The sequence below is a fragment of the Abramis brama genome, assembly GCF_963993115.1.
Source record: "Abramis brama genome assembly, chromosome: 11".
NCBI lineage: Eukaryota > Metazoa > Chordata > Actinopteri > Cypriniformes > Leuciscidae > Abramis > Abramis brama.
Window position 1 is genome coordinate 38,734,081 of NC_139973.1, and position 22,567 is coordinate 38,756,647.

Here is a 22,567-nt window from a genome sequence, read left to right on the forward strand (position 1 = left end):
TTGATTAGGTACTGATATTTGTAATCACACTTTTTGATTTCAATAGTAATAGTAAATGCTGAAATTAGCATTAAGATTAATAAATGATTTAGAAGTATTTTTCATTGTTAATAACAAATTTTAACAAATAAAATCTTAAAGCAAAGTGCAACCAAATAATGATGTATGCATATTTTATTTATTTATTTATTTTTATATCTTCATAATGATTCTCATTTGAAGTTGCACAATATTATTGTTAATCATATCGGCACTGGCCATAATTATAGATCTTTCATTATTATAGATATGATTAGGTACTGATATTTGTAATTAATACATAATGTTAGCCTTTTTTACAAACTCTGTTTCTATGGCAGGTTTAAAAAGGTACTAAATGCAGACAAGTTGTAATTATAATCACCTGTTCGCCATTACGTGAGAAAAGCACCATGATTATTGTGCACTTTAAATTCTAATCACATATTAGCTTCTAAAAAAGTGTGTTTTTATGTCCTGCCCCCCGGTGGAGAAGTGTATTATGGGAGCTCTCTGAATGAACTCTCGGTGACCTGTTAAACCGAACCACACTCACTCACAGAGCAGAAATGTCTGAACACATTTGCAGAGCTCCGCTGCGCTCACACGTTATCTGTGGTGGTTCGCTTCACACACACATGAAAGTATAAACCGCTTATTGCAAACCACTTTGTTACACTTATATATACATTTACGTAATCAGCAGTATTTCTGACCAATGGATTTCATTAGACCATTTTAAAATGATTTGTGGAAGTGAAAAATTGAAGACAGTTACTTTTCTTTTGAAAAAGGCATATTTCATTTGCAAAATATTCAGTTGAGAAAAATAATAAACTTGTGTATTAATAAATGATAATAATAATAAAAACTTTCTTTAAGATTTATGTAAATACCCATATTTCTGGGCAATGGATTTCAAAAGCTAATTTAAAATGATTTGTGAAAGCAAAGAATTATTTCTTTAGAAAAAGAAAAGTGTGTAATAAATATATATATATATATATATATATATATATATATATATATATATATATATATATTGAATATTTTGCAAAAGAAATAAGCCTCTATTTAAAGAAAGTATTTTGCAAAATATTCAGTTCAAAAATATAAATGAAATAAAAATAATAAATACATAATTTCAGTTTTTATTAATAATAATTATAATTATAATTATAATAATTCAAAATAAAACCTGTGATTATTCTTTAATATTTTATTTTTTACATTTTATGATTCACAAGTCATTGTACCCCTGTGTAACATTTGTTCACAAAGGCTTAAAATAAATAAATATATATTTAAATCATATTTAAATGTTTTGGTATGATTCTGCAGTGTATAAACTCTACTGTTGTTTAAATCAGGGAACATTTTACAGATTTATAATGTCATTTCTAACCCTAAATCTACAGCAGTGCTTCTCTGACACGTGACCATCTCTATGAATCAAAGCACTGTGAATGTGTCCGTCTGTCAGTGTCTCGGCGGGATCAGATTGAGTGTACCTTGAAGTGGTGCTCGATGTTGCTGTCGGTGTATTTGGGGATGTGGAGGAAGATGAGGAGGTTCTGGCGGAGGTAGTGAGCCACGGCCTGGATCCACGGCACACAGTACTGAGGCAGACAGAACTCCATCACTTCCGTCGCCGGAGAGCCGGGAGGCTGAATGAACTGAGACAGAAGAAAGAGTGGAACTGAAGAAATGATCACATCCACAGTCTATTATCCAGCCATTAAATCTCAGACGACGTGCCAGCTGAGCATCCACAGACGGAAACTGCCCCTCTGATGTATGAGAGAAACAGAGACCGCACCTTCAGCAGCTTTTCCGTGATACTTCAAAAAATCTTCAATAAAAAACTCGCTCTGAGATCAATCAATACATTACAAGCTTTGATTCAAAGCAAAAAGTAATTAAAAAATCAGAAGAGAGCAAAAAGGCTTCAGAAGACTCTAAATACAGTGCTTGAGTTTTATTTTATGATACTTTTATGCCATTTTTTCACAAATGTCTGTCTCTGCATAGAGAAGGTAAATATAATTTGCTTAAAGTCAATAATTCCATCCCTTAAAACTCATCTTTGATCAACAAAATGACATTTCAAAGTTTTTTTCCTTGAAAAAAATTTCTTCATGCCTCAAAATAGCTTGAATGTAACTCGACACCCTCGCCTCATTTAGTATATGCGGTTCTATGAATATGCAGATGAGCCCCGCCTCCACTCACTCACTCAGCTCAGAGATCCACTCGTTGACGATCACACGTTGATCTGATTGGTTACAAGGTAGTTTGTGACGTCAGAAACACCAGCGATTTCAAACCGTGTTTTTGAGACTGTCTTTGGTTCACTGCAGTTTTAACTCAGCAATGGAGTCGACTTATGAATTTGCACATGGCTTGTCTTAAAGCATATTAAAAAGACAACATTAAAAGCTTGATTTTCACCACAGGGGGACTTTAATCTGTTCTGCACCAGCCTGTGGTTAAGAACAAGTCAGACACAGAAGAAAGAGGGTTGAAAAGAGAGACGGAGAAAGAGAGATCACCTCCACATCTGCAGGCGTCAGTTTACAGTTCCTGACCAGCATGACTGTAATAATGTCCAGCGTGGCCTCGTCCAGACGCTTCCTCAATACCTTCACCAATTCATCAGTGATCTCTGGACCTGTACATCACAAAACATAACATCTCACTATAATAAATCTCCTATTATGCAAGTAAAATTGTTCACAGATTGGAAGCCATTTCATATTGACTTTCGATTTATAAGCCTCGCTAGCAGGTGCCGATATCCCTCAGAGCTGCGCACTAAAGCAAGAAAAGTCCCAATAAATTACAAATACGCATTTAAAATTAATCTGATAGACTGGAAATGATTTGTATGATTACACTTTGGGAGTGAAGTAAAACATTTACAGGAATGAAATGACTCATGGGCGTAATAACAGCAGGACGGGTGCGAAGGCCAACAGCGCCTCCTGTCAGATGCTGACGCCACTGCATGTGTTGGAGAGTAATGAGAGCTTGACTTTGCTGAAAATCAATGCTGTTTCTCTGTACTTAAAAGGTTTTTTTTTACTTATCTAAATCTTTGCTGTATGCTCAACTTCCTCCAGATAAAAGTTTGGGCACACTTGACTGAATTTATATTTGATATTTTTTATTATATATATATATATATATATATATATATATATATATATATATAGGTTTGAGGTCTTTAAGATTATTTAATGTTTAAGAAAGAGGTCTCATTTGCTCACCAAGGCTGCATTTATTTGATCAAAAATACATTTAAAAAAGTAATATTGTAAAATATTATTACTATATAAAAAAAAAACTATTTTCTATATTTGTTCAAATGTAATTTATTCCTGTGATCAAAGCTGAATTTTCAGCATCATTACTCCAGTCTTCAGAGTCACATGATCCTTCAGAAATCATTCTGATGATTTGCTGAACATTTCGTTAGCCTCATAGCATAATTGCCTAAGTCATATTTAAAAAAAAAAAAGACTTAGGCAATTATGCTATGAGGCTAACGATTTCTGATTATTATCAATGTTTAAAACAGTTGAGCTGCTTCATATTTTTGTGGAAACCGTGATAAAAATAAATAAATTCAGGATTCTTTTATGAATAGAAAGTTTAACAGAACAGCATTTATTTGAAGTAGAAACTTTTGATCAATTTAATGCATCCTTGCTGAATAAAAGTAGACCTACAGACCACATACTTTTGAGTGGTAATGTGTTTAATACATACACGCATATAAAAATTCTCTTAAATTAGGGTTTCACCATTTTTGTTGTTTTTTAATTAAAATTTTGCCAATATAAATGTAATATAAACATGAAATGTTTAAAAAAAATTATAAATTAATACTTTTTGTAACATGTTTCAGTCACTGCATAATTCTTATACTTCATTATTATGTTTTAATAATTTTTCCATTATTCTAAAATGTGTGCAAAATAGTCATAAAGAACTAATAAATATTTGCTCCTCAAAATTAAGATAAAGGCAGTTTGTTGTCATACATGACTCTTTCTTATTAAACCATTTCAACTGATAAAAACTCATCTCAGGAATCGCTGCACTTTTCTATTCTACTGAGTTGTTCTTTCTAGTTTGTATATGAATGCAAGAATATTTAGTTTGGTTTGAGAAGGCGTGTTGCCTGTAGTCGTGTAATATCCCTAAGAGGAACAACACACTTCATTGCATCTTGTGTTTCATGTCACTGTTTTCACACATTTATCTCTCACCTGCAGTCCCCACGCCATGCACCAGCAGCAAAATGTGTTTGTCCACCAGTCCAACCGGCCTTGAGCCTTCCAGAGACGAGCGTGATCCCTATGAACACAAGATACATGTTATAACATACCTACATCACATCAGGCACATGAGAGAACGCTCTGTTTTCCAGGTAATAAACACATAATTACTCAGATCTTCTATCGCTCATCTCATCAGAATGAGCCTCATAAATGGCGTAAACACAAGGACAGGTCAGTGCTTTGCAAGTAGCAGGTAAATCACTCACTCCGGAAGGGGATCGGAGCCCTAATGGCTCCTGAGGGCTCTGGTTTCCTAAAGCGTAATGAGAAGTGACAGTATGTGAATGTTACCGTGAGGTCCTCGGAGCCCAGCGGCTCCTGGCTGCGGGCCAGACCGACAGAGCGTGTGTGCATGTTTCCATCCAAATCACTGTACTTCCCTGCCTGAGACGTCTCTGAGAGTCTGTGGAGACAAGACAGGTGGGATGAGAAGGTCAAGATCATGAAAAGAATTTTAAAAAAAGATTCTAGCGATCATTTAGGCCCCGTTTTGGTCGATCGGATCACAAGTAGACGAGAGAGACACATTCCCGTTTACACCTGGTGTTTTAATCCGTCTCTATTGTCCACTTTCAACCACTTCTGTCCTGATTTCTTCGAGGGGAGGGTCTCTGGGTGGGTTAATATATGGGTTTTTTTTTCAGATTTTTCGATTTAATGGCCAAATAAGGTTGCACAATTTACATATAAACGCCCGGAGTCGACGGAAAAACACACAGAGAGCATCAGCTTCCGTTTGTGCTCTGACAGAAGACTTCTGTTAGAAGTCAGGAACATAAGAAAACATTGTGCTTGGTACATTTTCCCTCTTCAAAACAAACTTTAAACTTTAGTTTAAATCCCGTCTGGCTAGAGCTCTTCCCATAATGTTCACACATTAGTTCAGTAGACGGAGAGTAGACGGTCTTTTGTGGCTGTATGAACACATTAGACCACATGAGCGTTTACACTACGAAAGCAATCCGGTCGAATGTGTTTTCAACTCCCTCAGGAAGTGTCTGAAAGTGGACAAGCTCAACTTGTTTTAGACCCAGTTTACACCTGTGTTTAGCGTCATCCACTTGTGATCCGATCAACCAAAACACATCTTAATACCAGCTGTAAACAGTTGTAATCTTACAGTAGATTATAGTGAGACTGGAAGAGATAAGCCACATCTGGAGCAGTTGTAGAGATATTTTACAGTGGCAGACAGATACAGTATATCAGGACATTTTCAGCTTTTAATTATTTTTTAAGGCGAGACACGGCAGGCAAAAACATAGATTTTTCATGCAGTGGTCAGTTTTGAGATTTTGGGCTAGTTTACTCCAATATGTGTTCTTTCAAGCTGCTATAAAGAAAACGTTGAAAATATACATTAAAATGTTTATTTTATTGCATTTTGTTTACTTGTGGCAGTAAGTTTCTCCCGAATTTACCAAGAAGTTAGCATTCCAACGCGACATGCCGAGTCTGTCATGACCGGTATCATTGTATACCGCACAACGGTATAGGTACCGTGCAGTCTCCTGCACAACGCTATGTAACCCAAATATGGGCATTTCCTTTCAGTAACCAGTCGTGAATGTCCAAAGGGGGATTTAAAGCTAACGACGAAATCTCATTTAGAGCTATTTAAATCTTTAAATGCCGTTTTCTCAAAATTAGTTTTTTGTCATTCTCCAGTACAAACATCTCAGCCTATGTACACCAAACTTTCCAGTTATACACTTAGCAGTATTCTGAAGATATGTTCAGAGGGATTTGTTAATAAATCATTCCTGGCCTGATTTATGTGACATTTTAATTAAAAAAAAGGCGAAAATTGATTTTTTAAGGCTATGTATGGACAGTGTATTTTGATTTCCTAGGTAATGAAAGCATATATCCTGAAATCCCTCTGAATTTTTTTTTTCATCGTGTGTAAACAAAATGAAAAAAGAATTTTGCACCTGGCTTTATCATATGTTCAGATCTATCTACCGAAAATATATGCAAAATCGTGCTTTCGAGATAATTCCTAATTTGCATAATTAAACATACAAATTTCTAAAACTTGTAATACATTTTTTTATATACTTGTGTAAGTAATCAACTGAGGAAGTTTCATGGTGATATCTATTTAAATTTTTTACCCTATTCACCTGTAGTGTCTCGCCTTAAATAAATAATGTGAATCAGCCATCGACATTTAGGGAAGTTAGTTGGAAATGTCAGCTTCACAAACTACAAGCAAATACAAACACTACAGTTCACTAACTAAATGTATCTAATTGCATTCAGGCTATTTAAGGGAACAATATCTTTTTTAATGAGATTTATTTGGTAATCAGAGCTGGATTTATCTGGCACAAAACAATTAGGGTGATGCATCTACAAATAAAAGAATCAGAAAACAAACTATAGAAACCGATACACTACTGGTCAAAAGTTTAGGGTTAGTAACTTATTATATATTTGTTTTGTTTTTTTAAATAAATGAATTCAGCAAGGATGCATTAAATTGAGCAAAAGTGACAGTAAAGACATTTATAACGTAACAAAAGATTTCCGTTTCAAATAAATGCTGTTCTTTTGCTATTCTTGTACTTTCAACACCAAAGAATCCTGAAAAAAAATATCACAGTTTCCACAAAAATATGAACTGTTTAGTTAGAGTTATGATGCTGAAAAATCAGCTTTGATCACAGGAATAAATTACATTTTAAAATAAATTAAAATGGAAAAAACGCAAAACATTTGCTGTATTTTTGATGAAATAAATGCAGATTTGGTGAGCATAAGAAACTTCTTTCAAAAACATTCACATACACGCATTCGGATGACGTTTTCACCCAGAGCGGTTTACTATGTTCTCCAGATATCAACATCATCCACTGAAAAACTCAAACTGGTCAGTCACTAATATGGAGACATTGTGAGCTTCAGACTCACCGGAGGTAGAACACAGATTTGGTGGTGCGCTCCTGATAGACAAACATGTTTTTGCGGTTGACCACACAAAAGGCGTTTAGAACGGAGCGCAGAGCCTGCATAGCTGAGAGAATCAGAGAGAAGAAGGATATCATCTTAGGGTACAAGCACACCAGTTTTTACATGGTAAAAATGTGTCCAGCTGATTGGTCCACTGAGGTGTCACTCACCCCGGGACACGCCCATGTTGGGCCCCATTTTGAGCCGTGGGTGAATATAAATAACGGTGCTCCAGACCACGTCACAGGCGAAGTAACCATGTATGAACTGCATAGTGGCGGCGAGGTAGTCCCGCGGCTGATAGCTCTCATCGGCGTTGTAGTCTGGGCCGGAAAAAGGGTGCAATTATGGGGATGAGACTTTCATCTTAACAATTTCATAACAAAAGAGAGATTAGCAGGATTATCTGAACTCAGCAGGCCCGCAGAGCACCTCAAGTTGTACAATACAAATGAAGCATTTGAGCGTTCATCTCTGTGGTCGACCGGATCCAATTCATTTACACAGTCTGAGGCAGAACAACAGGCCATATTAGGACATTAGTACAGTAATTCATGCTAAACAGCCGTTATAAAATTGTAGTCAATGAGGCGAGTGCTCAGACTCGCACCGCTGTCTCATTATCACTACCCTTGAATTGACCTTTTTTTTAAGTCTGTGTTTGTTTGTATTCGTGTAAATCGTGCTCCATTTCACAGCGGCATCATCCGGCGCTATTAACTTTCTTCTGCATATCAAGAGAGCAACAATATCGACAGATTTAATTTAAACAAAGCCATACGCATGGTATGGGGCTGAACGATTAAATTAAATTTAACTGGCTTTGTGCGATTATTGCTTTGTGGCTGCTATTTAATTAAATAAATTACGTTTCAGAGTTTGGGTCGGTTCTAATGTGCATTTGGGAATGCAACCTGTGCCAACCATCTTCCCAAACCTGTAATAACAAGCGCTCATAAACCGGCTGTTGTCAACAAAAGAAAAGACTTTAAGGGCTCTCTGCTGTTTTCAGCCAAAATAAAAGCTTGATGTTTCAAAATGAAGAAATCAAGGCATATATATGGATCCGGAGCAGGGTTTGGGGCAGGGCCAGTTCTAAGGTCAGCGGATATTCGGGGCTTTAGCCCAAACTAAAATTGGGTATTTTTATTTAAAGGAATTAATTAATTATAAAAGCGATTTAAGGGAATAAAAAAAAAGAAAGGCTTATTGTATTAGTGATCTAATTTTAACTATTTGCAAATAATATTTTATTTTTTAATTATGCATGCATTCTCTCTAAACGAATCAAGGAAATTATAGCATGTTTTCAATTCAAAAAGGCAAAATTCAATAAATAAATAAAAAAAGTTGAGTAATTTGCGTCACCGGATACTGTCGGTAGTTGAACATTTCTATTGTAAAACAGTCAAATATTAAATGTTTATCTACTTGCATTTTACCAGGCATTCGTTCACTTCTTTAATCATTTTGACATTGATGAGCTAGACCGCTGAACTTTTAGTCATCCTAACAACAAACAGAGCGGTGTGTAATGGAGCGCATCAAAGCAGCATCAAGAATATCAAATATATTGCAGTGAATCTCTTATTTGCATCTTAAGTTTATTGCCAATAATAATGACAGGTTTGCGAAAGAGTAGAACTCGGTGAGCTCGCGCAAAACATCTTCAGCACAGCGACAGATTTAAACGCCTCTGATTGGCCGATGCATTCAACAGACATGTCTGTGATTGGCTACAATGCTCAACGCTGCAAAAGCACGTCGTAAGTACCTTTAATGCAAAGGGAAAAATATACATAAATCTGTAATATGCACTTTTCATGATAAGGTAATCGCGGCTGCTGTTATCTTATTCACATTTGTTTTTCTGATGAATTGCTTTGCTCTATGAGAAAGACAAGGTAACAAAATATTTGGGGCTTCACTAAAAACATTCGGGGCTTAAGCCCCCTTAGCCCAGCCCTAGCGCCGTCCCTGGTTTGGGGTGTGAGCAACATTTAGCCTCATAATTAAGGTTTTTATAGATCAAGAAATTTGGAATTATAATTTTCTCATAGATTAAACATGCGCAAGTGATTAAAATGAATTGTTTGACCACGTCAAAGAGGCTGTGGACTCCTGCTCTGGTATGTATATGACCATGGCTTGTAGAAATAGTGTGTGTCTGTCATCCGGCTGGGTTTTGTACCATCAGAGTTGGTCATCCTGGGCCGGTAGAGCGACTCGTTCTTCCAGATGTCCTCTTCACTCTCAGCAACCAGGAGAGAATGGCACACGTGACTATCATGCAGGTCTTGTAGTAGGAGGCGCTGTGGAGAGAGTCAATGAAAGGTTAAAGAGCAACAGAGTGGAAAACAGTGATAGAGGATCTGGTGTGATGAACCAGAGATAAGTGAGCAGTTATTGGCTAGAATAAGCATCAAAGTGGACCATGCTGACAGTGAAAAGGCTAGGCTATTCTTTACCTGGTTGACTATTCGGCACATTTCTCCAATCCTCCTCACCACCAGCTGATGAAGACGCAGGTATTCTGGAATCTCTTCCTCTTCCTCCTCTTTCGCTCTGTTAAAACTCCTGCCAACACAACGTTCAAGATTCACAAGATTCAAACAGTACAAAGTGTCTCAGCAGGAAAAATGCAAAACTCAGTTTTGTTTGCCCGTCTGGGGAAAACTTAAGTTTGCATTTTAAGCACTACAAACAGATATTCTGCTTATTTGTATGCTTCACATATTTACAACACAACTGAACACTCATTATAAGCTGAAAACTTACAAGGACAACAAAAACTTGTTTTTTTTGGCAATTTACACAAATTGGTACTGAAAACCTTTCCATAAATTACAGAAAATAATTGCTTTGATATTCTTTGATACTTTTTTTTATTACTAAAGCTTGCATAACAGCATTGAAGTCAACATAAAACATTTTAAATGAAAGAGTATTATTTACATACCATTTATAAAAAAAATTATCTATCTATCTATCTATCTATCTATCTATCTATCTATCTATCTATCTATCTATCTATCTATCTATCTATCTATCTATCTGGTAACACTTTACAATAAGGTTCCTTTATTAAACATTAGTTAATGCATTAACTAACATGAACTAACAATGAGCAATACATTTATTACTGTTTTTGTTAATCTTTGTTAATGTTAGTTAATAAAAATAAAGCTGTTCATTGTTTGTTCATGTTAGTTCACAGTGCATTAACTAATGTTAACAAGATTTTAATAAAGTATTAGTAAATGTTGAAATTAACATTAACAAAGATGAACAAATGCTGTATAAGTGCAGTTCATTATTAGTTAATGTTAACTAATGTAGTTAACTAATGAACCTTATTGTAAAGTGTTACCATATATATATATATGGGGCTGGGGCAGTGGTGTAGTCTAGTTTTTTGTAGTGAGTATACTCTAATATAACCCCCCCCACCCCCCCACCCCCGCCGCCGCCGCATACTCACCCATCCCAGAGCGTCACCCCATAAGCACCACCACACTCACTAATGCATACAGTATGCATCGACATGTAATTGAGAGCATTATGATATCAACATGTCAATTTATTATAAGCAACACAAGACTTTAACAGCCAATGACATTTACAGCTAGGGAGACTGGACTGATTTTCTACTGTTTAGTGTTAATCACCATCTAACTCAGTCAGTTAAGAGCTACCTTTAGCCTTAGATGTTATATGAATACGGTCCCTGAAGCACAGGTTTTATCAGTTGATAATTTTCAACAATTTTTTTTTCAAAACATTATAGGCACAAATACAAATTTACTTTTAGAAATGGTGTTTTTGAAAATGGTCTTTTATTTTGGTGGGTTGTAGACATTTGAGTTTCTGTGTGTTTTAATAAACTATTATTATTATTATTATTAGGCCTGAAGTATACTCTGTGCAATAGTAATATATTTCTGTTATAATTTCTACAAGTTATACAGAACTTATTTTGACAGGTTGTCGTAAAGACATTTCAGTTTCTATGTGTATATGAAACGAATGAATGGCGATAGTTTTATCAAATGAAATGGTGAAATTATCATCAAGTGATAGCAGCTCTGCGATGAAATGCACATGTGTAGCTTACATCATCTCAATACAGTGAAACGCTGAAAACACCACGAGCGTGAGTCACGCGTGCTTCCGTGTGTGTGTGTGTGTGTGTGTAGTGGAGCACACACTGAGCGCTCATTCCCAGAGACGCGTAGAACAATTGCAGTCTCTTTTAGCTTTAATATGCATAGACACTAGTCCATATCGAGATTTTATTCATTGTACAGCAGCTACTTTTGATTTATTCATTCAAAAATAGCCAAATTCCGTGACGTTCTGCTTTATATAGCACGTTCCATTTGTGACTGGATTCCGCGATTCGCAAACACAGACGGGATGAATTTATGAATGAAAGTGTGAAAGTTCTGACACAAAACGAAGTTGATACGTATCCTCACGCTTTTTTTAAGTGGGTATACGCAAATCCTTGGCCTTTTCTAGTGGGTATACGGCGTATACCTGCGTATCACGTAGACTACACCACTGGGCTGGGGGAATTAACGCGTTAATCTTTGCGATTAATTTGAGATGTTTAACGCGTTTAAAAAAAAAAAATAACGCAATTAACGCAGCACTTTTTTTTTTGCCTCGTTTTAATGATTTCCTGTTGTGGCTGCTATAGAGCTGGTAAGTCCCGCCCCTTCCGCTAACCCCACTGGACCTCTAGATTGAAAAATCGTCAATGCAAGTGAATGTGAGAAAATAATTATTTTCTGGTCCCGTTTGAATTTTGCCATGAATGTGAACATATGTTGTCTGTGAATTTTTAATATAATTTTTCGTGTGAAGAATGCTACAATTTAGCGGGTAGAAGTTTGATACGGTTAGACTTTGTGTGAGAGCACTTTGTGGACTACAACTAGTTTTTACATCAGACGGGAATCTGAAGAAAGAACAGCCCATTTGGTTTGAATGGTGACATTTGGGTACAAAACACACAGGCATCTCGATCTGTCTCCATAGATTATCGCAGCATTAGCACCGTGATTTGACAAGTGGAGGGAAAATGTGTAATGGGGTGACGTCACATAGGCGACATGTAGTCTTTCTCGTTATGTCTTTTCCACAACTGCTAGCCAAAGAATCATACAATATACTGTCAAACTCGTAACATGAAAAATTATATTAAAAATTCACAGACAACATATGTTCACATTCATGGCACAATTCAAACGGGACCAGAAAATAATTATTTTCTCACATTCACTTGCATTGACGATTTTTCAACCTAGAGGTCCACTTTTTTTTAACGGATGGGCGGGACTTACCAGCTCTATAGAAAAGGCTGAAAATATGCCGTCCCGCCCATCCGTGTTCGTCAATCAGGTTTCATTCTCGCGCACCTTTCATGAGCGGGTCTTTTCCGCTCCATGTGTGTATGTGTGTGTGTGTGTGTGTGTGTGTGTGTGTGTGTGTGTGTGTGTGTGTGTGTGTGTGTGTGTGTGCTCTCTGCTCAATGTTCCGCTCCGTGTTTGCGCTGCGCGTTCTGCTCTGTCGTTAACGGCCCAAACGCTCCAATCTTGTACCGATCACGCACTGGAAAAGCAAAGTCCGCTCAAATAACGTGAAATTTATCAGTAGTAGACTTCTGTTTGCAATAGCCCTACTGAGCTGGAATAGTCATGCTGGGCAAAAATGGTAAAATGACCTGCTCTGATCACATGCTCTGGTAATAATAGCTTTGCAAGACTATATTTTATTTTGATAATTAGTAAAAAAAATAATTTAAAAAAATCTGTTAAATTGATTGTTGATTGATCATTGAAAAATAATAATATATTGATGTTTAATATTATTTCAATATAGGGCTATTTTCTGTTAATATTGTAAATATTGATGATTACAAGCTTGGGGGAAATGCAATTAATTGCAATTAATTACAGCAAATTGTGCAATTAATTAGTTAATTTTTTTAATCAATTCCCAGCCCTAATATATATATATATATATATATATATATATATATATATATATATATATATATATATATATATAAAAATTATTTATTAATAAGTTAAAATATATTTTTAATTAATGAATAATTATTAAATAACCAATCCATTATCATTTATATTAATCTTTTTTTTGTAGAAAAGAAACTGCATACTCCTCAACAAGCCACAATCATTCATGTTCATGCAACAAACTATGAGACTGTGCTGATGTTTAATAAGTGGAAAACACCAAGTATGAGCAATAATAATAATAATAGTGATGCTTGCTTAGAAAACCACATCATGTTGATTCATATAAAAATCAAGTTTCAAACCATCTTTCTTAAATTGTGATTTGAACAAAATCTACCAGCCGATTCTTTTACTTGCTGATCTTTGCTTGCATTTGGTGCTTTCTGAATGTGAATTTTGTAAGCTGCGTGCCGAGCAGTACCTGGCGTGGGAGAAAACCTCCACTCTGTCCTGATGAATTCTGATGATGAGCCAGAAATCAGGCATGAGCGGCGTCTGTCTCTCCTGCTCATTCATCGTGGGTCCTTCACACTCAGAATCACTGCTGCCGCCATCATAACCTGAAACACACAGCAGAGAGGAGAAGGACCATGAGGAATGATGAGTGTGAGTGTGACCATGTTGTCTATTGTGTGAAGTCTCACCTAGCATGTCTGAGTCCAGGCTTCCCTGACTGGAGACGACGCTCTGAACTCGACTGGGCCGCAGTTTCCCACTGCCTGGAAGCAACAGCAATCAAAGCATTTATTAACTTTACTTTTAGAATCTAACTAAACAACCAGGGGCCTCATTTATAAGACCTGCGCGAATAAAATTAATACCATTCTTATCTTCTATTCTCCTAATTGTTTAGATTTTAAGAATGCACATTAGCTTGAATGAAAATGCCATTTCACTCTCTGATAGCAGGTGGATCTTATGGAAATATAGCAGTTAAACCTGTTAAACATACATACATTACATACATACCATACATACATATATATATATATATATATATATAATTTTTTATTTTTTTTATTTTTTCCAGAAATGCGAAGAGTTTGCCGATATGATAATGCATCATCGGAGAAGCAGTAATTAAACGTCACCGTTTCGGTCAATGAATTTCAAAAACTTTTTTGCCCGAAATGGAAAATTGCTGTTTCGGCAGAATATATTCATTTATCCACTCGATGAAAGAAAATGCAGCATGTGGCGCTTGTGAAAAAGCTGAAATATAAGGATTACCCTGGTAAACCCTATATACAATGCAGCTGGGCTTTTTAGAAATACAAAGAGTTTGCAGGTATGATATAAACACCATAGTAGATGAATAAGCAATCCCTCAACATAAATGAAACTGCGAGCCTTTAGCAACAGCACTGCATTTTTGCTTAGAAACATCCACAGCTCTCACATTTAAATCAGAGCCTTCTAAAGTTTAATCATCACACTAGCCATATCATGATTCTTGTTTTTCTGTCATCAAATATAAGACCTCTTGAAATGATAATTAAGACTTTTCCAATAACATTTAAGATATTTAAGACTTAAAGTCCCCCTGTAGTCAATAATATTATCCCTTAAAACTCATCTTTGATCACCAAAATGACATTTAAACGTTTTTTCCTTGTCTCTAAATAGCTTGAATGTAACTCGACACCCTTGCCTCATTTAGTATACGCAGTTCTATAAATATGCAAATGAGCCCCGCCTCCACTCACTCACTCAGCTCAGAGATCCACTCGTTGACGATCACACGTTGATCTGATTGGTTACAAGGTAGTTTGTGACGTCAGAAACACCAGCGATTTCAAAGCGTGTTTTTGAGACTGTCTTTGGTCTAATGCAGTTTTAACTCAGCAATGGTGTTGACTTATGAATTTACACATGGTTTGTCTTAAAGCATATTAAAAACACCACATAGAAACATAAACAACATTAAAAGCTTGATTTTCACCAGAGGGGGACTTTAAGGACCTGCAGAGACACTGATTTAGGATCATTCTATGCACGTCTTTATAAATAAGGCCCCATGATCTCAGAAATAATTTCTGAGGTTCGTTCTTAGGCATGTCCAGTGACACTCACTGTGTGTGGCGGACTGCACGGACTCGGCCAGGCTGGCCGCGGAGGGTGTTTTGGGAGGGGACATGTGATCAGAGGAGCGTTCGGTGCTGCTGCCGGTCTGCAGGTGAGCAGTCTGAGGGCGAGTCTCCTCTGCATCGGCCTGTTTGACCTGCCCGGGGTCAGAGGTCTCGGAGAGAGACTCGCTGGCTGAGTCAACAGCTGAAGGCCGAATGTCCCCGTCATCCCTCGCCTGATGCTGCGCCGTGACTCCACACTCGACCTGCTGCGGGAAAACACATCAATCATTATCCAGATGATGAGAGGAGACAATATTATATTTATAATATAACATGGCTCTTTGGGATACTTGAATGTGAACGGTCAATCACTGCCTTCTGTCATCATATATTTCAGTATAATGATGCTAAACTGTTTAGCTAACCTTTATCTCAGGCAACTGATTTGATGCTAGTTTCATGTCTCTTGCATCAATGCACACTTTTTCTTTTCACATAATTAAATTATTTGCAATGGTTATGCTGTGATTTTGTTTAGAATAGTGTTGCCAAAAATATTGATATTTCGATGTTTCGATACTGAAATATCTGAAACCGTTCCACGTTTACTCGGTATTGATACACCAATACCAGCTGAACGTTCTTGCTCTCTCTTCTTTTCGGTAGCAAATTGACACGCACCCGCCTTCTGTCGCACTCGTCTTATTCGCTCTGGTTGAATAGTGCTTGTATTGCCCAACTTGCCGAGTATTTCGGTAAATGCAGTACGAACGAACGTGACTAGTTGAGAGAACGCATGTTGTGTAACGGTACATTGGATCCGTGCATAAACTCTTAAAGTGACAGCAGCCTAATAAACCTCAGAGACACTCGCTGCTCTTGACTGAATAACTTTTGTAACTTTAATTGTAAGCATTAATCTGTATTTCATTTCTACAATGAAATTGTACATTCATGTTATTTTACACTGCAATTTGATTACTTTCATTTCTGTAGTATTTCATACCTGAATACTGTTCAACCCTAGCCTAGAAATCTAGACGCACCCTAGCGGCAGCAAAATGTATTTCGCAGCCAGGTGGGTCTAGCAACTCTCAATAGACCTTCTAGCTGCAAAAACCTAAATTGGGTCAGGCCAATCACGTCGTGTATAGAGTAGGCGGGGGCGGGCTTAACATATGACGACAGAGTTGCGACGGCTGCCACTTGAAAACAGAGAATGACGGCTGCTGATGGAGAACAACGGTCTTTCGAATCGGCTTTGGCCGCGACTCTGGAGGACTTGGAGTTAAGTTTTTCTTTGAGAAAAGAGCAAAGAACGGCACTTAAGTCATTCTTAAAAAAAGGAAGATGTGTTCGTCGTTTTGCCGGCCAGATATGGCAAAAGTTGAATCTATCAACTAAGCTCCGCTGTTGGGAAAACGCTCTGGTTGGTTTAAGCGCTGTCCTATTGCGTGCAGAGGGAATTTGAAAGACAGTCGTTTATCCCGCCCCTCGGATTAAACTGCGTCTATGGTGAGTTTCCAGACCTAACATCTTGATGTAGGTCTGGCTTGCCAGGCTAGTTCAACCCACCTGAAAAACTTAAAGCCATGTTTATTTAATTTGTCCCTTTTTGTCCCTATTGCATTTATGATATCTGTGCCATCGTTTAAAATTTGTTCTTATTGTATTACTGTTTACTTAAATGTAGTTCATTTAAGCAGTTTGTAAATGTAGTTCAACGATTCAATTAAAGCCTCCCTATGCCATGTGCAAGCTATTGCAACACAATTACTCAAATTATCAAAAAGTTAATAAATAATAACAAATCTGTATGGCAGTTTTCCCCGTGGTATCGAATATCGATATTTTTCAAGGTATCGTATCAAAATTGGAAATTTCAGTATCGTTACAACACTAGTTTGGAATTATTTTCATTCGCAAAATAGAGCAAAAACACAATATTGACAATAGTGTGTCTAAAATGTAAGTTACTTCAAATTAACTTCTTGTTCATCGAACTTTTGTATAAAATCAACATCATACATCAATATACAGGGCTTTTTTTTTTTTTTTTTTGCCCAGTATCTGTGATTTTAGGTGCATTTTTATTCATTTTGGTGACATTTACCCCCATTATTTAAACATTTTCTTATTTGCATGAGTTTCTCTTAAAATGATAGCTTTGTCATTGAACAAAAGGAATACATTTCTTCATGCATGGTTGAAAGGTTTTTAATAATCACCTCAGCGTCCAGCTCCTTTTTCTTTTGCTCTCCTTCTTTGTCCGATGTAGAGACGTTTGCTGATGCTTTGGCACCATCCTCCACCTCAGGACACAGGCTGGCTTGCTTGGATGTTGTTTCTGTGCCCGTTGAGTACTGAGCAGTGGTGTTAGACAGCTGTCTTGCAGCCTGGAGCCGGTGAGACCGCTGCCGACTCAGTGAGACGTAGTGGAAGTTGTATTGCTCTGCATTTAGCAGGTAACCAGGAAACGATAACCTCTTGAACTCCTGCAGCGAGCAAGCAGAGACATGATATTAAACAGCAGTGCAGAACATAATCTCGTTCTTGACCTTTCCCGGGAAGTCTTATCACCAATAATAGAGGTCATCGCATTAGTTCAAACCTCTTGAAACTTTTCCAGCGACTGCTCGGGACCGAATACGAACTGCAATGGAACGACCTCACAGTGGCACTGCGGGCGGCCGCTGGAACGACACACGTGCTCGGAAACTTTCTGCAGGGTGGAGGAACTGATGACAGAAGAGTGGCGTAGAGCAGAGACGATCTCATCCTCCAAGAGCCAACGGATCTGAAAGAGACAGGGTTATTACCGTAAACCAAACTAAATTAAACTCATTGACTAAAACAGGGGTGCCCAATCCTGCTCCTGCCGATCGACTGTCCTGCACAGTTCATCTCCAACCCTAATCAAACACACCTGCCTTTAATTTTCAAGTGATCCTGAAGCAGGATTGGGCACCCCTGGACTAAAACAAAGACAATTCTGACTTTTTTTCTCTCACAATCGTGAGATTACATCATGCAATTTTGACTTTCTGACACAGAATTGCGATATATAAACTGGCAATTATGAGTTATAAAGTCAGAATTGCGAGATATAAACACTCTCATTTTTAAAGTTCAATTCTAAGGAAAAAAAGACTGACTTTTTTTTCTCAGAATTGCAGGTTTATATCTCACAATTCTGACTTTTTAGCATCTCAATTGTGACTTTATCATGCAAAAAAGTCAGAATTGCAAGATGTAAACTAAATTTAAAAAAATGTAATCCATGGCGGAAACAAGCTTTATATATGTATATACAATATACAGCTGTATATACAACAATATACAATATCCAAGCAATTTCCGATATCTCAAACTAAAACTGAAATTAAAATGTAAACAAATATGCAAGCTTGTTCCCGCCACTGATATATGAATATGAAATATGAAATATATGAAATAAAGATATAGCAACTTGGCGATGGCAACTCAAAAAAAAACAAATAAATAAATAGATAGATAGATAGATAGATATAGATATAGATATATATATATATATAGATATATATATATATATAGATATATATATATATATAGATATATATATATATAGATATATATATATATATATATATATATATATATATATATATATATATATATATATATATATTAGTATATATATATATATAGTATATAATATATAGAGTTCAGATGCAAAAGCCTCTAAGTGCCGTCTGAAATTTTCCTCTAGAATGATCATTTTTATCAAGCTCGTATATTTAAGTTCAATAATTTCACTTAAATGGCAATGCAAATTACCCATTAATTGTCATTTAAGTGAAATTACTGAACTTAAATATACGAGCTTGATAAAAATGATCATTCTAGAGGAAAATTTCAGATGGCACTTAGAGGCTTTTGCATCTGAACTCTTCATATATATATATATATATATATTCATATATATTCATTCTTTGCATTCTCACCTCATCCATGGTGGCTAAAACAGCCATTTTGTGTGGAATAGGAAGTTTGCACAGGGGATCTCCAGACATACTGCAGAAGATGACAAAATGAGACAAAATAAAGAGTTAATGCTCAAGACGATTGGCAACAGATGATGTCAGTTGACCTCTAAACGCTGACCTTTCCACACCAACCCCACGCAGGCCGTCCAGGTTCCCCATGAGCTCCTCGTCAGAGCGATATGATGAGGGCTGTCCGGGGGAGCGGTTCAGAGACACACTGCTCTCAGACGTGTACCTGCACACACAGAGAACCATCATGATCGCTCTAGATGAACCCATGCTGTTCGTCTTTCATAAATCCAGGACAGTTCACAATCACTGACCGGTTGTGGCGGAAGTCAGGGGCCATGACCTCGATCTCCAGAGGTAACGTGAGCACAAAGATATCAAGAGTGACTGACAACTCGTTCAGATCCACCGACTGAAGATCCTCAGCGTTTTCAAGACAGGTTATGACTTCACCTGCAAAAACATGGATGTATATTCACTAATATTATTAAAAACACATGACCCAGATTAACACTAATCAGAGGGATAAAAATTTAGATTAAAAAACCCCTCAAAATACTGTTTATGGTTCCTCTTCTTCACACCGATGAGTTGTTCTTTATTTATATTATGGTATTTATATACTATTATGGTATTATTAATATTTTAAATTAGCTTTTATATTTTCATTTTATATTTTAGTAATTTTGTTATTTTGTTATGCGTTTTTGTCATTTGTATTTTTTTACCTTTCTATTTGCGTGATTTTAATACTTCATCTTAAAACTTATTTTATTTCCAATTTGTTAAAGGTTTTCATCTAATATGTACGTTTTAATTCAGCTTCATTTAAATTAACGAACATATTTTTTAATAGTTTTATTTTATATTCTATTTAGCTTTAATTGATTTTATTTCAGTTTAAGTTTCTGCAATTTTTATACTTCATCTTAAACTTATTTTATTTCAGTTAGTTGCTAAGGTGACATTTCTAATTTGTTTAAAGTTTTCATCTAATTTTTTATTTCAAAAAATGTAATGGTTTTAGTAGTTAACAATAATTCTTATTCAATAAGTTTTATTCACGATAAACATTTTCATGACGTTTCCAGGTCACACCATAAGCTCATTAACATAAGACCGCCCACATTTACATATATAAATACCCACTTAGTATTATATAGCAACTTGGCGATGGCAACTCAATATTAACATGATTTTTATTGTGAAGAAGAGACCCAATCATAAAAGGCTAATTTACATACAGAACAAAGCTCATTTACAACCACAATCATTTTCATTTACATACAGAAATTGCTTGTAAAGTTACTTGATTGTAAGTTGATCTAAATAAAAGTTAAAATACTGTAATAAGTATATGTAAACCTTTACAGGACTCTGGGTAAAAAATAATTAAATAAAAAATAATTAAATAAAAAAATAAAATTATGATTTAGAATGACATAAGTGGACTTCAGGGGAAAAAATAAATGCTACAAAAGTGTCGAATATGACCCTGTTAAAGTCCCTCTGTGGTGAAAATCAAGCTTTTGATGTTGTTTATATGTCTATTTAATGTTTTTAACCATGTGCAAATTCATAAGTCGACACCATTGCTGAGTATTTTCTCCTTAAAACTGCAGTGAACCAAAGACAGTCTCAAAAACACGGTTTGAAATCGCTGGCGTTTCTGACGTCACCTTGTAACCAATCAGATCAACGTGTGATCGTCAACCAGTGGATCTCTGAGCTGAGTGAGTGAGTGGAGGCGGGGCTCATTTCCGTATTCATAGAACCGCATATACTAAATGAGGCAAGGGTGTCGAGTTACATTCAAGCTATATTAAGGCATGAAGAGTTTTTTTTTTCTAAGGAAAAAACACTTAAATATGTAATTTTGGTGATCAAAGATGAGATTTAAGGGATAACATTATTGACTCCAGGGGGACTTTAAATGTCTGTAAGGGTAGGAAACAGGTTAAGTCGACGGCAGAAAGCTCAGGAGTGTGTTGAGCGTCTCACCCAGACAGGTTGGCAGTGTTTGCGTGGGCATGGAGCCATGGCAGCTCTTCATGTTGACGGAGCAGGTGAGGTGAACAAACAGAGGCGGCATCTCCGGCTGCGGACCCTCCACCTCCAGCAGAGAGTCTCCGTCCAGAATACTGAAGGAATCATCGTCCTGGTTGACTGTGTTGGAGTCAGATGGAGATACGCCTTCACCTCCTTCCTCTTCTCCTGCCTCCGCTTTGCCATTCCCACATTCCTGATACTCCACCTCCAGATCCGTGTCACTCTCCGTCACGATGCAGCAGCCGGACACGTTCTCTGTGATTATGCAAAGGATTAATACAAAGAATATGTTATCATATATTTCTAGTTTACTAACAAGTGCAAAAAACTGCTCATATAACTTTACAAATGACATGAAATCAAAATGGACTCGGTTAAAGTCCTTATTAAATGTTTTAGTCTTGCTGTGAATGATTCATCGGTGATCACAGCGCTTAAGACCAAAACATTCATATCCAAAAAAACAAAAAAATAACCTTTAGAAGATACTTAATAAATCACAACAGCAGATAAAATAACAAACATTTTGGATGGCAGCCTTCTTCTGTGCACCAAGTCTGTGCATGCAATGAAAAATATGAACCGATAGCATTAGCTAACTTTTCACAAACCAATTAACTCTTTCCCTGGCATTGACAAAATGTCCAGCTTTCCGTGTTTTCACTGTTATACAGTAGGGGAGCTATTACACATCTCTGAAAGAGTACAGAATCTCTGGATCAAAGCACTGCCGATGCACGTTGTAGTCTTCGAAAAAAACATGATTTGTTCAAAATGTTGTTTTTTTTATGAAACTTACCCACATTTAAGTATTGATAAAAAAAAGCATGCATAAAGCTAGAATAAAACGTTTTGGGTTTTTTGTTTAAAAGCAAAGTCTCTGTTCATTCTTTTGATATATTTCATGTTCAGATATTCATGCAACAACATATTCTGGGGGCCTTGAAAGTTTTGGATTTAAACTTTGAAAGTTTTTGGATTGGATTTAAATCGATTTTTAAAACACTATTAATTTCTTTATGCATAACATATTTAGTGAGGGAAATATT

General features: G+C 36.4%; 1 protein-coding gene across 20 annotated transcripts in view; it reads right to left on the minus strand.

Moving 5' to 3' along the window:
- The window catches only part of szt2 (SZT2 subunit of KICSTOR complex), a 130,430-nt gene that overhangs the window by 64,879 nt on the left and 42,984 nt on the right, over window positions 1-22,567 (minus strand). For 16 of the 20 annotated variants that reach the window (XM_084128812.1, XM_084128810.1, XM_084128808.1 and 13 more), the window contains 17 exons: window positions 21,471-21,773; window positions 19,784-19,922; window positions 19,579-19,695; window positions 19,419-19,488; window positions 18,047-18,232; window positions 17,664-17,930; window positions 15,440-15,701; window positions 14,011-14,085; window positions 13,788-13,926; window positions 9,788-9,896; window positions 9,511-9,631; window positions 7,490-7,642; window positions 7,281-7,383; window positions 4,656-4,767; window positions 4,293-4,380; window positions 2,571-2,689; window positions 1,530-1,694 (listed from right to left, as the gene is read on the minus strand). In XM_084128812.1, the coding sequence (XP_083984938.1) occupies window positions 1,530-1,694; window positions 2,571-2,689; window positions 4,293-4,380; window positions 4,656-4,767; window positions 7,281-7,383; window positions 7,490-7,642; window positions 9,511-9,631; window positions 9,788-9,896; window positions 13,788-13,926; window positions 14,011-14,085; window positions 15,440-15,701; window positions 17,664-17,930; window positions 18,047-18,232; window positions 19,419-19,488; window positions 19,579-19,695; window positions 19,784-19,922; window positions 21,471-21,773 (2,528 nt within the window). The remainder of the gene's footprint in view (window positions 1-1,529; window positions 1,695-2,570; window positions 2,690-4,292; window positions 4,381-4,655; window positions 4,768-7,280; window positions 7,384-7,489; window positions 7,643-9,510; window positions 9,632-9,787; window positions 9,897-13,787; window positions 13,927-14,010; window positions 14,086-15,439; window positions 15,702-17,663; window positions 17,931-18,046; window positions 18,233-19,418; window positions 19,489-19,578; window positions 19,696-19,783; window positions 19,923-21,470; window positions 21,774-22,567) is intronic. The other 4 variants (XM_084128804.1, XM_084128805.1, XM_084128801.1 and 1 more) reach the window with 1 other exon arrangement.